We start from the raw sequence: 15,058 nt of genomic DNA, 5'->3' as shown, positions 1-15,058 counted from the left end.
TTTCTCTCTCATCCCCCTCTCCCTGCACTGGTTCAAATTAAGCAGACTGGATAGTGTTTGCTGGTGAAGGTGTTTCATTGTGGCTGCTCTCTCTCTCTCTCTCATTCCCTCTCTCTCTCTCTCATTCCCTCTCCTCTCTCTCTCATTCCCTCTCTCTCTCATTCCCTCTCTCTCATTCCCTCTCCTCTCTCTCTCTCTCATTCCCTCTCTCTCTCTCTCTCTCATTCCCTCTCTCTCTCTCATTCCCTCTCTCTCTCTCATTCCCTCTCTCTCTCTCTCATTCCCTCTCCTCTCTCTCTCATTCCCTCTCTCTCTCTCTCATTCCCTCTCTCTCTCTCTCTCTCTCATTCTCTCTCTCTCTCTCATTCCCTCTCCTCTCTCTCTCTCTCATTCCCTCTCTCTCTCTCATTCCCTCTCCTCTCTCTCTCTCATTCCCTCTCTCTCTCTCTCATTCCCTCTCCTCTCTCTCATTCCCTCTCTCTCTCTCTCTCATTCCCTCTCCTCTCTCTCATTCCCTCTCTCTCTCTCTCTCTCTCTCATTCCCTCTCTCTCTCTCATTCCCTCTCCTCTCTCTCTCTCTCATTCCCTCTCCTCTCTCTCTCCCTCTCTCTCTCTCTCATTCCCTCTCCTCTCTCTCATTCCCTCTCTCTCTCTCTCTCATTCCCTCTCCTCTCTCTCATTCCCTCTCTCTCTCTCATTCCCTCTCTCTCTCTCATTCCCTCTCCTCTCTCTCATTCCCTCTCTCTCTCTCTCATTCCCTCTCCTCTCTCTCTCTCTCATTCCCTCTCCTCTCTCTCATTCCCTCTCTCTCTCTCATTCCCTCTCCTCTCTCTTTCTTTCTCTCTCTCTCATTCACTCTCCTCTCTCTTTCTCTCTCTCTCTCTCTCTCCTTCTCTCTCTCATTCCCTCTCTCTCATTCCCTCTCTCTCTCTCATTCCCTCTCCTCTCTCTCTCATTCCCTCTCTCTCTCTAACATTCCCTCTCGCTCTCTCATTCCCTCTCCTCTCTCTCTCTCATTCCCTCTCTCTCTCTCTCATTCCCTCTCCTCTCTCTCATTCCCTCTCTCATTCCCTCTCCTCTCTCATTCCCTCTCCTCTCTCTCCTCTCTCATTCCCTCTCTCTCTCATTCCCTCTCCTCTCTCTCCTCTCTCATTCCCTCTCTCTCTCTCATTCCCTCTCCTCTCTCTCTTTCTTTCTCTCTCTCTCTCATTCACTCTCCTCTCTCTTTCTCTCTCTCTCTCTCATTCCCTCTCCTCTCTCTCTTTCTTTCTTTCTCTCTCTCATTCCCTCTCCTCTCTCTTTCTTTCTCTCTCTCTCTCTCATTCCCTCTCCTCTCTCTCTCTCCCGCTTCTTTCTCTCTCTCTCTTTCTTGCCCCTCCCCCTCAGTTCGTTGTTTATCCGTTGAGGGACCGCCCCCTCCTCACACCCCCACTGGAGAAGACTTTCACTAATGAGTGTTCCCTCACACACACACACACACACATGCACGCGCGCACACACACACACAGTCACACACAGACACACATGCATGCTTGCACGCACAGCGGGGCACAGAACTCTCTCACACCCCTCCCTAATACTCCTTGCCTCACTCAAGCTCTCCCTGCGCGCACACACACACACACACACACACACTTCCTTTTAGGAGTACAACGGGACCAGACAGTTCTGAAACACACAAGCACACGCTTACTCACACAGACGGGCGTCTCTGGAGGAATTCTTTGCTGTGGAATCTGGGAGAGAGTGTGTGTGTGTGTGTGTGTGTGTGCTCTCCCAGTGGAATCTTGTGCTGTGGATTCTTTTCCATTCCCCCAGCCGCCTCCAACACCGACGCAGCAGAGCAACAGCAGAGCAGAGCAACAGCAGAGCAGAGCAGCCATCGCTCCTCAGGACCGACACCTAGACACCTCTCCTCTCCTCTTCCCTTCCTCTCCTCTTCCCTTCCTCTCCTCCCTTTGCTTCCTCTCTCTCTCTCTCCTCTCCTCTCTTTTCTTCTCCTCTCCTCTTTCTTCTCTCTTCTCCTCCCTCTCCTCTCCTCCCTCTCTTCTCCTCTCCTCTTTCTCCCTCTCTCCTCTCTTCTCCTCTCCTCTCTTGTGAGTCACCTGCTGCTGCCATTCAGACAGCTCATCCTGCTGTTAGTGCAGGACCTTCCACCAGTCACCAGGACCTTCTGCTGGTCACTGAGATCTTCCGCTAATAACCAGGACCTTCCACCGATAACCAGGACCTTCCGCTGATAACCAGGACCTTCATCCGATAACCAGGACCTTCCGCTGATAACCAGGACCTTCCTCCGATAACCAGGACCTTCTGCTGGTCACTGAGATATTCCTCCGATAACCAGGACCTTCGGCTGATAACCAGGATCATCCGCTGATAACCAGGACTTTCGGCTGATAACCAGGACGTTCCGCTGATAACCGGGACCTTCCGCTGATAACCAGGACGTTCCGCTGATAACCAGGACCTTCCGCTGATAACCAGCACGTTCCGCTGATAACTGGGACCTTCAGTTCTCTGTCCCACCCACTGGTCCTGCAATTCTTCACACACTGGTCATCTGGTCGTGCAGTGGTGTGGACTGGTGGTGTGTGTACTGGTCTTGCAGTGCGTGTGTGCGTCTGTGTGTGTGTATAGTGTGTGTGTGTGTGGTTGCGTGTGTGGTTGTGTGTGGTTGTGTGTGCGTCTGTGTGTGTGTGTAGTGTGTGTGTGTGTGGTTGCGTGTGTGGTTGTGTGTGTGTGGTTGCGTGTGTGTGTGCGTGTGTGTGTGCGTGCGCGTGTGTGTGTGTGAGGGCTAGTCCAGTGTGGGGATGCGCTGGATCCTGGTGCTGCTGCTGGTCTGGGCGCTAGGTGGGCGGAGCCAGTTGTGTGCGGGGGGGAGGGGCAAGGGACGCAGGCGGCAGAAAGACGTCCAGATCACCGAGTTGCTCAACGCCACACTCGCCAGCACAGAGGAGCGCAAGGTAACACACACACACACACACATACGCATGCACACACACACACACACACTCGCCAGCACAGAGGAGTGCAAGGTAACACACACACACACACACACACACACACACACGCTCGCCAGCACAGAGGAGCGCAAGGTAACACACATACACACACATACGCATGCACACACACACACACACATTTTAACTACTTTATTTATGTCCACAATTCATAATAAATGTACATAAGGACATAAATATTACAGATACAGAACATTGCTAAGGCATGATCCACCAATGATGTCTGATGACAATCTCAAACAGCAGATTTATGGATACACACAACACCTTCTCCATATATGGCGACTTCCAATAATGGAGGATATTGAGCAGTATTTGGCAATTTGCTTTGCCCTTGCTTTTGTAAAGCCAACTATCCTGAGACCCCTAATGACAAGCCTATGCACGTGGCCCAGGCTGCCGAAGATAAGTACCAGATATTGACATTTGTAGCCAAGGCCAGTTATTTGCTGTACAAGAGGGTGGTATTTTACTAGCTTTGTTAAGTAAGCCTCCTCTAGACATGAATCAAAACAGCAACCTACTTCCAGGATGAACACATCCCTATCGTGCTCATCAATGATTATAATATCAGGCCTGGTGGCATTTAAATCAGAGAACGCAGACATTGTAGAACACCTGGAAAACATTTGTTGTCACACACACACAATTTACATGTATTGACACATTTGGAGAAAATAAGGATGATACGTGTCCAGATATAATGTCCACAATCCTATCATGCCTGGATACATAAAGACTTTTGTAAAAATGACAGCCATTTAATATGTGTGACATGGATTCTATGACTTGCTCTTGTCCATGATGTATACACAATGGTGAGTGGGAACGAGGGTACCAGATTGACAGGTTTAACCTTGTTGGGTATACCTGAAGCCTAGCTTTGACTGTAAACATTAGTATGTCTTCATCAATAGAAAAATTGTGTGTGAGATGGAGTGATACATGCAAAAGGGATACATGCGAGCTTTCCTTGGAGTTTGAGTCCTCTCCAATGTATCTGACGCTGCTGGTGTTTGGAGTTTGAGTCCTCTCCAATGTGTCTGACGCTGCTGGTGTTTGGAGTTTGAGTCCTCTCCAATGTGTCTGACGCTGCTGGTGTTTGATTGACAGCAGAGACGCGCGACTGTTTCCAGGTGGAACTCAATAGCGCAGACCGTCTTGCACTACTGTTGCACTCACAGTGATGTTTGTATCCTTAATCATTACTTCATGTGGTGTAACATGTGTGGCATCGACTCCAGACCACTGCAAGTCAACACCAGTCCAGTTGCAGAGATCGTTGAGATCAGGCCAGTCCGATCTGACCCCAAAACCGGGGGCATGGGTGTCGAGTTTACCGTTCGATTTCTTACGGAATCCTAGAAAGCTGGGTTCCGATTCTCGGGCGAGGGGGACCTTACGCTTCCCAAGGTGGAGAAAAAGGGCAGCGCGGGCCATTTCTCTTACGGTTCCCAAGGTGGAGAAAAAGGGAAGCAAGGGCCATTTCTCTTACGGCCATCCTCTCACTGCCTTAACAGTTTTGTTGTTTAAGTCCTGCAAAACTTTTCTTGATATGTGCACATTGGCGAAGAAGTGTTGCACTTTTGATAGAGCTATCTGTCTGATTGCATCTATTTTCATAAGCAGTGGCAAGGAGGATTAGTCAATTTTTTGCAACCTTGTGGTGTATTCAGTAATTATGTCCTGTATTTGTTGGTCCCAGTCGCCAGCAACGTTAAATCTTTGTCCAAGATAAGTGTACGAATCATGTCTGGAATATACTCTTATTATTTTTCCATTGATTTTGAATTGTGGGTCACGGTCAGATTTTGACCGGTACCACCTGTTTCCACCGCTCCTCCTCTCGTAAAGCACTGCGCATTTAGACTCCTTTACTTCGAGACCCGACCACTCGAGGAAGGTGTCTGTCTTGCGTAGCATGTTATGTATGATGTTCTCCTGACGTGACGACATTTGCACATCATCAGCGAATGCCTGAACGGGGTTTGGAGAGATGATTTCGGATGGAGCGCACTGACGCATCCAATCCAGCCACCGGTTAATGGCTAAAATGAAGTTCACTGCGCTCCAAGGGCAACCGGTTTTAATGCCAAGGCGCAAGGGTATTTGATCTGTGAGCTGGACTCCGCAAATGACCTGAATATACAAGCTTTTGTACACGTCTTTGATTAAAGCAACACCAAAGAGTTTTTTGTACCTTAAAATAATGTTTCCAAAATCGTTTCAGTGGTTCATCAACTCGTAACAGGGTGAACGGCAATTCTGCATTCGCTTTCGTGGCTCTCTATCGGCTATAACCGCACTATGTACGTTTGCCAGATCGGGTAGCAGATCTGTAGTTCGATGGAATGAGACATAAGAAACTACAAATTTGACTTCCATCTGAAACATCGTACTTTTATAAGTCATGCAAAATATTCTACCTTGTCTGTGGACATCGTTATTTGCAGGCGGTGCTGGATAAACAAATAGCGTGCGTGCGACAGAGGGAAAGTTCTTTGGTGTTGCTTTAAGTCTATGTACACTTGGGGCAGGTGTATTTCCTCCAGAGCTCTGATCATGATGTTATGTGGGAGCGTTCCAAACGCGTCGCGGAAGTCCAGATAAAATGTTGCACTCTCGTGTTTGAAATCATCTATGGCCGTTTTTAAACAGAACACATGTTCGTTCATCCCTTGCCTCTCAATATAGGCCTTTTGCTTAGTGGTCTCCGACCGTGAATTTCAACGGAGAAAACTCCATTCTTGAAATATACACCATTCAAAAGTGAAATGAGTTTAAGCCACTTAGCTGGATCCGACGAACAGGTGAACTGATTTTTCCTGTGCAGTCTCTTGCAGTGCAGTAACACACACACACACATACGCATGCACACACACACACACACACACACGCTCGCCAGCACAGAGGAGCGCAAGGTAACACATACACACACATACGCATGCACACACACATACGCACACACACACACACACACGCTCGCCAGCACAGAGGAGCGCAAGGTAATACACACACACACACACACACACACACGCTCATGCCACAGACATACACACACACACACGCTCGCCAGCACAGAGGAGCGCAAGGTAATACACACACACACACACACACGCTCACCAGCACAGAGGAGCGCAAGGTAATACACACACACACACACACACACGCTCATGCCACAGACATACACACACACACACGCTCACCAGTACAGAGGAGCGCAAGGTAACATACACACACATACACACATGCACCGCAAGACCAGCACACATGTATACACAAATCAGTGTTGTAGTCAAGTCACTATGCCTCGAGTCCGAGTCCAGGTTCAAGTCCTCAGTGTTCAAGTCCGAGTCAAGTCCAAGTCATTAAAAAGAAATTCCAAGTCAAGTCCGAGTCGAGTCCACTACTCATCCGAGTCAAGTCCGAGTCAAGTCACTATTGATCCACGTCGAGTCCGAGTCGAGTCCCTATTGATCAAGTCGAGTCCAAGTCCAGCACTAAAGTAAGCATAGCCTACATGTCGTTCCATTTTTCCCCATTGCAGATGAAATCCTTAAAAGCAAAACGGACAATCTTCTGTCTCCAAGCAGGGGTGCCATCACTTGTGTGAAAGTAGTATTGCCAAATTTCTTGCCAAACCCAATCATAAAAGGGCCTCCCCCGGGCATTTTTTAAAAATTCTGGCTGTTAAATAGCCTACACAATTTGAGCGCAGTTTGGGAGGGACAGAAACAGAGCAGGGCCCGTCTTGGTAGCTTCTTTCTGACTCCCGTGACGTGAACACTGGCTACCTGCAACTGCATAATGTCACTTCACATTCACGCAGATCATCTCCCTAATTAATTTATTTGCGCAACAGGCCACATTCTACGTTTATTTCAGCGAGATGAGTGAAATAAATGTTTTTTTAAGCTGCCATCGCCATAGGCTGCTATTTGCTACGATGTTCATACAAATAGAACAAGTTGCTTACGTAGTTCCTTTTTTTTCGTGCAGTGGATTAGGCTATCAAATCGCTCGTCTGAACGGTAATCAAATCGCTCGTCTGAACGGTAATCAAATCGCTCGTCTGAACGGTAATCAAATCGCTCGTCTGAACGGTAATCAAATCGCTCGTCTGAACAGTAATTCGTGGTTTTAAATGGGCCTATAGTTGTTTCTGGCCTACCCACGAGAGGTTCAGTTTGTCAGTTTCACTTGCGCAGACACGTAGGCCTATATTGACACTCTACATGGACACTCTACTAGGCAATTTAATGTTATGCTTCTATATTTTATGACACCAAAATTAAAAAGTATGCTATATCTTGATTGGGAAAACTTTCAGTTTATTTTTCTTTCATCCGATAATAGCCTGCTACAAATTAACAGACAGAAGCACGGCAGGGCACGCCCCAAATGAAAATGAATGAATGGAACCTCGCTTCTCGCGTCAGTCAGGAAAAACACTGTTCACCAAGTCACGATGATCAGCTATCCAGCAGCAGTGTGTGTTGTTTAGCCTAGGCTGAGTGTAATCTTAGGTAATGTTTGAGAACTAATATTGCCTGGCAATACTACATTGAAATAGCGGCGGCCATGTCTCCAGGCATTTTTGTGTTAAAGTTAACGGTAGTTTGCTTTGCATGTGAACATGATGTGACTTGCGATATACTATGACACGAAGCAGTAGCCTAACATTCCCTTGAACTAAAATTAGTATTACAAATAATTTAGATATTAAAACCATATAGCAAATTATAGCCTAATGACATACTACAATTATAGCCTTATGATAGCCTGGCGGGGCCATCCTATATCATTGAGATGTATAGTCTGGCATCGAATCATTCACCTCGCTTAATCCAAGGGGCGGGCAGAGAATTGTCTTTCAAACTGCCTAGGCATGCAATAGGCCAGCGCTACGACCATATCCGTATCCGGTAGGCAAAACGACAAACACATCCTTCTTAGAAAGGAATGACTTAAGTGCATTGTGTTGCTCAATGTGCAGAAAAGCACAAGTCCAACTCCTCCAAAGTTGACGCCAACGCCGATTCAAACAACCGCTCTTCGTTCGCCATAGCAACCTTCCTTGTTGTTCACCGTCAATGGACTGTCGTTATCCTGTTAAGCCCGCCTTAAAACTCTCTAACGAAATAGAGCGCTGTGATTGGAGAACATCCACGGTGTTAAGCCAATAGAAATTCCTATGGTTCGATACTAGACGTACAGGCTGAGCAAATTAATTTGCCGCCGCTAGGGTGCGTCTAGATTTCTAGGCTAGCCTTATGATATATTACAAAAAAAAGTTGAGTCCTCGATGAGTCATCGCAAGTGCGAATGCACGAGTCCGAGTCCAAGTTCGAGTCATTCAGTGCTCAAGTCCAAGTCAAGTCACGAGTCTCTAAATTTAGCTAATGACTCGGACTCGAGTTCGAGTCTCGGACTCGAGTACTACAACACTGACACAAATGCATACTTAACATAACATGTACTGGTTACATGTTAATACTTTAACTCACAGAACACTCATGCACTGTTGCCCACTTATCTCACAAGTACACACACACACTCACAAACACAGACACAAACATACACACGTTTTATAACACACACACTCACAAACACAGACACAAACATACACACGTTTAATAACACACACACTCACAAACAGACACAAACATACACATGTTTAATAACACACACACACACACACACAGATGTGCAGGTTTAGATAGATAGATAGATATACTTTATATTGATTGATATATATTGATCCCTAGGGGAAATTCAAGGTTTGGCTTTGGCAACTCTGTGTTGGCAGAGAAGGCTGCATGCGGCCTGCTTGGTCTTTACAATCAAATAGGGGCACACACACACACGTCACTGCAGGCTGTGTTGGGACACTACAGGCTCACACACACACACACACACACACACACACACACACACACACACACACACACACACACACACACACACACACACACACACACACACACACACACACACACACACACACACACACACACACACACACACACACACACACACACACACACACACACACACACACACACACACACACACACACGTTGTTGCAGCCGTGGCCTACTGGTTAGCACTCTGGACTTGTATCCGGAGGGTTGCCGGTTCGAACCCCGAACAGTAGGCCATGGCTGAAGTGCAAGGCACCTAACCCCTCACTGCTCCCCGAGCGCCGCTGTTGTTGCAGGCAGCTCACTGCGCCGGGATTAGTGTGTGCTTCACCTCACTGTGTGTTCACTGTGTGCTGTTTGTGTTTCACTAATTCACGGATTGGGATAAATGCAGAGACCAAATTTCCCTCACGGGATCAAAAGACTATATATACTTATACTATATATACTAAACACACACACATACACCATCCAGGTAAATACACTCTCTCACACTTATACTTATACTATATTGCAGGCTGTGTTAGGACACTACAGGCTCACTGACACACACACTCACACACACGCCACTGCAGGCTGTGTTAGGACACTACAGGCTCACTGACACTCACACACAGACACACTCACACACACGTCACTGCAGGCTATGTTAGGACACTACAAGCTCACTGACACTGTCCTGTTGGCTGCTGGTTGTGGTGTGTGTGTGCTGGTTGTGGTGTTTGTGTGTGTGCTGGTTGTGGTGTGTGTGTGTGTGTGTATAAGTATAAGTATATATACTCTTTTGATCCCGTGAGGGAAATTTGGTCTCTGCATTTATCCCAATTTGTGAATTAGTGAAACACACTGCACACAGTGAACACACAGTGAGGTGAAGCACACACTAATCCCGGCGCAGTGAGCTGCCTGCAACAACAGCGGCGCTCGGGGAGCAGTGAGGGGTTAGGTGCCTTGCTCAAGGGCACTTCAGCCGTGCCTACTGGTCGGGGTTCGAACCGGCAACCCTCCGGTTACAAGTCCGAAGCGCTAACCAGTAGGCCACGACTGCCCCAGTGTGCTGTGTATGTACGTGCTGGTTGTGGTGTGTGTGTGTGAGAGTTGTGCTCTCATGTTAGATGTTGGTTGCGTTGTGTGTGTGTGCGTGAAAGCTGTGCCCTCATGTTGGGTGTTGGTTGCGGTGTGTGTGTGTGCTGGTCTTGTGGTGTGTGCGTGTGTGTGCGTGAGAGCTGTGCCCTCATGTTGGGTGTTGGTTGTGTTGTGTATGTGTGTGTGTGTGCTGGTCTTGTGGTGTGTGTGTGTGTGTGTGTGCTGGTCTTGTGGTGTATGTGTGTGTGTGTGCTGGTCTTGTGGTGTATGTATGTGTGTGTGCTGGTCTTGTGGTGTGTGTGTGTGTGTGCGTGAGAGCTGTGCCCTCATGTTGGGTGTTGGTTGTGTTGTGTATGTGTGTGTGTGTGCTGGTCTTGTGGTGTGTGTGTGTGTGTGTGTGCTGGTCTTGTGGTGTATGTGTGTGTGTGTGCTGGTCTTGAGGTGTATGTGTGTGTGTGTGCTGGTCTTGTGGTGTGCGTGTGTGTGCGTGAGAGCTGTGCCCTCATGTTGGGTGTTGGTTGTGTTGTGTATGTGTGTGTGTGTGTGCTGGTCTTGTGGTGTATGTGTGTGTGTGTGCTGGTCTTGTGGTGTATGTGTGTGTGTGTGCTGGTCTTGTGGTGTATGTATGTGTGTGTGCTGGTCTTGTGGTGTGTGTGTGTGTGTGCGTGAGAGCTGTGCCCTCATGTTGGGTGTTGGTTGTGTTGTGTATGTGTGTGTGTGTGCTGGTCTTGTGGTGTGTGTGTGTGTGTGTGTGCTGGTCTTGTGGTGTATGTGTGTGTGTGTGCTGGTCTTGAGGTGTATGTGTGTGTGTGTGCTGGTCTTGTGGTGTGCGTGTGTGTGCGTGAGAGCTGTGCCCTCATGTTGGGTGTTGGTTGTGTTGTGTATGTGTGTGCTGGTCTTGTGGTGTGTGTGTGTGTGTGTGTGCTGGTCTTGTGGTGTATGTGTGTGTGTGTGCTGGTCTTGAGGTGTATGTGTGTGTGTGTGCTGGTCTTGTGGTGTGCGTGTGTGTGCGTGAGAGCTGTGCCCTCATGTTGGGTGTTGGTTGTGTTGTGTATGTGTGTGTGTGTGCTGGTCTTGTGGTGTGTGTGTGTGTGTGTGTGCTGGTCTTGTGGTGTATGTGTGTGTGTGTGCTGGTCTTGTGGTGTATGTATGTGTGTGTGCTGGTCTTGTGGTGTGTGTGTGTGTGTGCGTGAGAGCTGTGCCCTCATGTTGGGTGTTGGTTGTGTTGTGTATGTGTGTGTGTGTGCTGGTCTTGTGGTGTGTGTGTGTGTGTGTGTGCTGGTCTTGTGGTGTATGTGTGTGTGTGCGCTGGTCTTGAGGTGTATGTGTGTGTGTGTGCTGGTCTTGTGGTGTGCGTGTGTGTGCGTGAGAGCTGTGCCCTCATGTTGGGTGTTGGTTGTGTTGTGTATGTGTGTGTGTGTGTGCTGGTCTTGTGGTGTATGTGTGTGTGTGTGCTGGTCTTGTGGTGTATGTGTGTGTGTGTGCTGGTCTTGTGGTGTGTGTGTGTGTGTGTGCTGATCTTGTGGTGTATGTGTGTGTGTGTGCTGGTCTTGTGGTGTGTGTGTGCGTGAGAGCTGTGGCCTCATGTTGGGTGCTGCAGCTCTTAAAGCTTCAATTTCTCTGTAAACAAGAAGCCAGTGAGTGTGTGAGAGTGCAGAGGTGTGTATGTGTCTGTGATGAGGTGTGATTATTTAAAAATCTTTTCACAAGTGTGTGTGCATTCTGGTGTGTGTGTGTGTATTTATCTGTTGTAATGCGCATGCATGTTCATGTTCCTGTGCACTGTCATGTGTGTGTGTGTGTGTGTGGGGTTTTATGTTAGGTCAGTCTAGTCTGCCATGATGGTGTGGGCTGCAAAGATGACCTCACCAGCCTGTGGGTTAACATTCCTGCTTTAGATCCACACCTCCCTCCTGTCACACTCTCTCACACACACACACACACTCTCACACACACACACAAACACACACTCACACACACACACTCACACAAAAACACACACACTCACACAAAAACACACACACTCACACACACACACACACGCACACACGACTCCCTCCATACTCTACCCACATTCTCTGACTGATCATACAGAGCTCTCTCTCTTTCTCTCCCTCACGCACACACACACATTCGCCACACATATTCACACACACACACACACACACTCGCCTCATATATTCACACACACACACACATACACACACACACACATTCTTGAGCGCCTCCCCCACGCCCTCGCTCCCCACCCTTCCAAGACTAAAAGCAAACATCCCGCCGCCTGAACAGGTACAAGTGTTTACAGTGCAAACACACCTCTCTCGGCAGGGGTGTGTGTCTGGGTGTGAGTTAGACTGTGTGTGTGTGTGTGATAGAGAGAGAGTTTACATGTGTGTGTGAGAGCTTGTAAAGAGAGGAATGGGATGGGTAAAAGACGCAGCAGTGTGTCAGGTCTTATAAACTAGTGTGTGTGTGTGTGTGTGTGTGTCTGTGTGTGTGTGTGTGTGTGTGTGTGTCTGTGTGTGTGTGTGTGTGTGTGTGTGTGTGTGTCTGTGTGTGTGTGTGTGTGTGTGTGTGTGTGTGTGTGTGTGTGTGTGTGTGTCTGTGTGTGTGTGTGTGTGTGTGTGTGTGTGTGTGTGTGTGTGTGTGTGTGTCTGTGTGTGTGTGTGTGTGTGTGTGTGTGTGTGTGTGTGTGTGCTGTTTTTATTTTCAACTTTTGGAGGTATATACTGTATGTATGTTTCAACGTCGTTTCTACTTAAAAAGATAAAACAAGGATACATTGAATGCGTGTATGTTTACTAGTGAAAGTAATAGAGTTGTTCACCTGATACGGAGAATATTTATGTTAAAGTAGCAGACATGTTAAAGCATACATCATGTTATGGTGGCACGCATCATGTTAAGGTGGCACGCATCAGCTGCATGTGTGCGTGTGGAGTATACTATTTGGAGTGAGCAGAGCATACCAAGAGTAGCACCTAATGCAGTAGCATACTCATTAATAGCACCTAATGCAGTAGCATACTCCATAGTGGAATAGCACCTAATGCAGTAGCATACTCCATAGTGGAATAACACCTTATGCAGTAGCATACTCCATAGTGTAATAGCACCTAATGCAGTAGCATACTCATTAGTGTAATAGCACCTAATGCAGTAGCATACTCCATACTCATTAGTGGAATAACACCTAATGCAGTAGCATACTCATTAATTGCACCTAATGCAGTAGCATACTCCATACTCATTAGTGGAATAGCACCTAATGCAGTAGCATACTCCATAGTGGTATAGCACCTAATGCAGTAGCATACTCCATAGTGGAATAGCACCTAATGCAGTAGCATACTCCATACTCCATAGTGGAATAGCACCTAATGCAGTAGCATACTCCATACTCCATAGTGTAATAGCACCTAATGCAGTAGCATACTCCATAATGGAATAGCACCTAATGCAGTAGCATACTCATTAATAGCACCTAATGCAGTAGCATACTCCATATTCCATAGTGGAATAGCACCTAATGCAGTAGCATACTCCATAGTGTAATAGCACCTAATGCAGTAGCATACTGCATAGTGGAATAGCACCTAATGCAGTAGCATACTCCATACTCCATAGTGGAATAGCACCTAATGCAGTAGCATACTCATTAGTGGAATAGCACCTAATGCAGTCGCATACTCCATACTCCATAGTGGAATAGCACCTAATGCAGTAGCATACTCCATACTCCATAGTGGAATAGCACCTAATGCAGTAGCATACTCATTAATAGCACCTAATGCAGTAGCATACTCCATAGTGTAATAGCACCTACTGCAGTAGCATACTCATTAATAGCACCTAATGCAGTAGCATACTCATTAATAGCACCTAATGCAGTAGCATACTCCATACTCCATAGTGGAATAACACCTAATGCAGTAGCATACTCATTAATAGCACCTAATGCAGTAGCATACTCATTAATAGCACCTAATGCAGTAGCATACTCCATACTCCATAGTGGAATAGCACCTAATCCATACTCCATACTCCAGCACCTAATCATTGCACCTGTTTGACACACAGCATGTTCTGATTGGCTAGAATCAGGAAAGGAGACCATCTCTGTCGTCCACACACAGGGTACGTTTTGACAAGCATATCAATTTACCTTGTTCTTATCTGAAATGACTCCTCTACCTTTGCTGCCTCCGTCCTTTCTGTTTTTGTTGTGTAAAAAATTTTGTTTATGATGGCATTGAAGTCTTGAGTAGCCAAGTGCGTAATACTGCAAAAGTTGAAAAAATAAATTATTGTACAGAAAATAAATAGCCTACTGTCACACTGTCAGTTAATTGGCTACAGTGCAGTGAAGAGTTTGGAGAGTGAAATTATGATAGGGCAACTTGAAGTTTTATGAAAAGAATTTACGAACCATGGGCCATGACCATGAAGCCTCTATTTCTTGCAGCTGCTAGATAAATAGCCACCAACATTCGTTTTTGCTGTAAGCTACAGATTATAGACTATAAGTTATTTGTCCACTAGGCCTATTCGCTAATTTATCAAACCAGTGGTTTCTCGTTCGTCCTCCACAAACTACAGGTAGTTCGGTAGAGAGTCATTGAATAAGCATTAAGCAATACCAAGCAATTTCTAATATGTAACACTTTTGTGTTACATATTTTTCTGCCCGTGACATTTTTGTGACATTCAGCAAATATCTCCTCACCTAATGTAAGTTGCTTTGGACAATATGTTCTACTCTAAGTGGAGTTGTCCTCCATCTCAGTTGCATCAGTTAGGCCTATCTGAACTTTTCCATTGAAACTCGCCATTTATGATTGGTTAGCTTACACAGTCGACATTCTGAAATTTCCTGCATGATAAAGGTTAAATTAACCGTCATCACGCAGCCACTGTGTCAGCAGCACGAGCGCTGACAGTGATGGCGCGTTTCTGATGTCAGATTATTATGTATTAGACTGTTGTCACGTTGCAGCGCTTTACTTATATGAAGTAGCATTAATC

At 46.7% G+C, this 15,058-nt stretch overlaps 1 protein-coding gene across 2 annotated transcripts in view; it reads left to right on the top strand.

The window, feature by feature from the left end:
* The first annotated feature begins 1,479 nt into the window (after positions 1–1,479).
* Positions 1,480–15,058, top strand: part of c1qtnf12 (C1q and TNF related 12) — a 36,773-nt gene continuing 23,194 nt past the window's right edge. For both annotated transcript variants that reach the window (XM_076268416.1, XM_076268415.1), the window contains exon 1: positions 1,480–2,966. In XM_076268416.1, the coding sequence (XP_076124531.1) occupies positions 2,814–2,966 (153 nt within the window). In that variant the 5' untranslated portion in view covers positions 1,480–2,813. The remainder of the gene's footprint in view (positions 2,967–15,058) is intronic.

Source organism: Alosa pseudoharengus, unplaced genomic scaffold (assembly GCF_046254945.1).
Source record: "Alosa pseudoharengus isolate Yale_2024_CS ecotype anadromous, Long Island Sound unplaced genomic scaffold, YU_APseudo_1.1 YU_APseudo_1.1_scf_5, whole genome shotgun sequence".
In the NCBI taxonomy this organism is placed as follows: domain Eukaryota; kingdom Metazoa; phylum Chordata; class Actinopteri; order Clupeiformes; family Clupeidae; genus Alosa; species Alosa pseudoharengus.
This window is presented reverse-complemented; position numbering and strand designations above follow the sequence as displayed.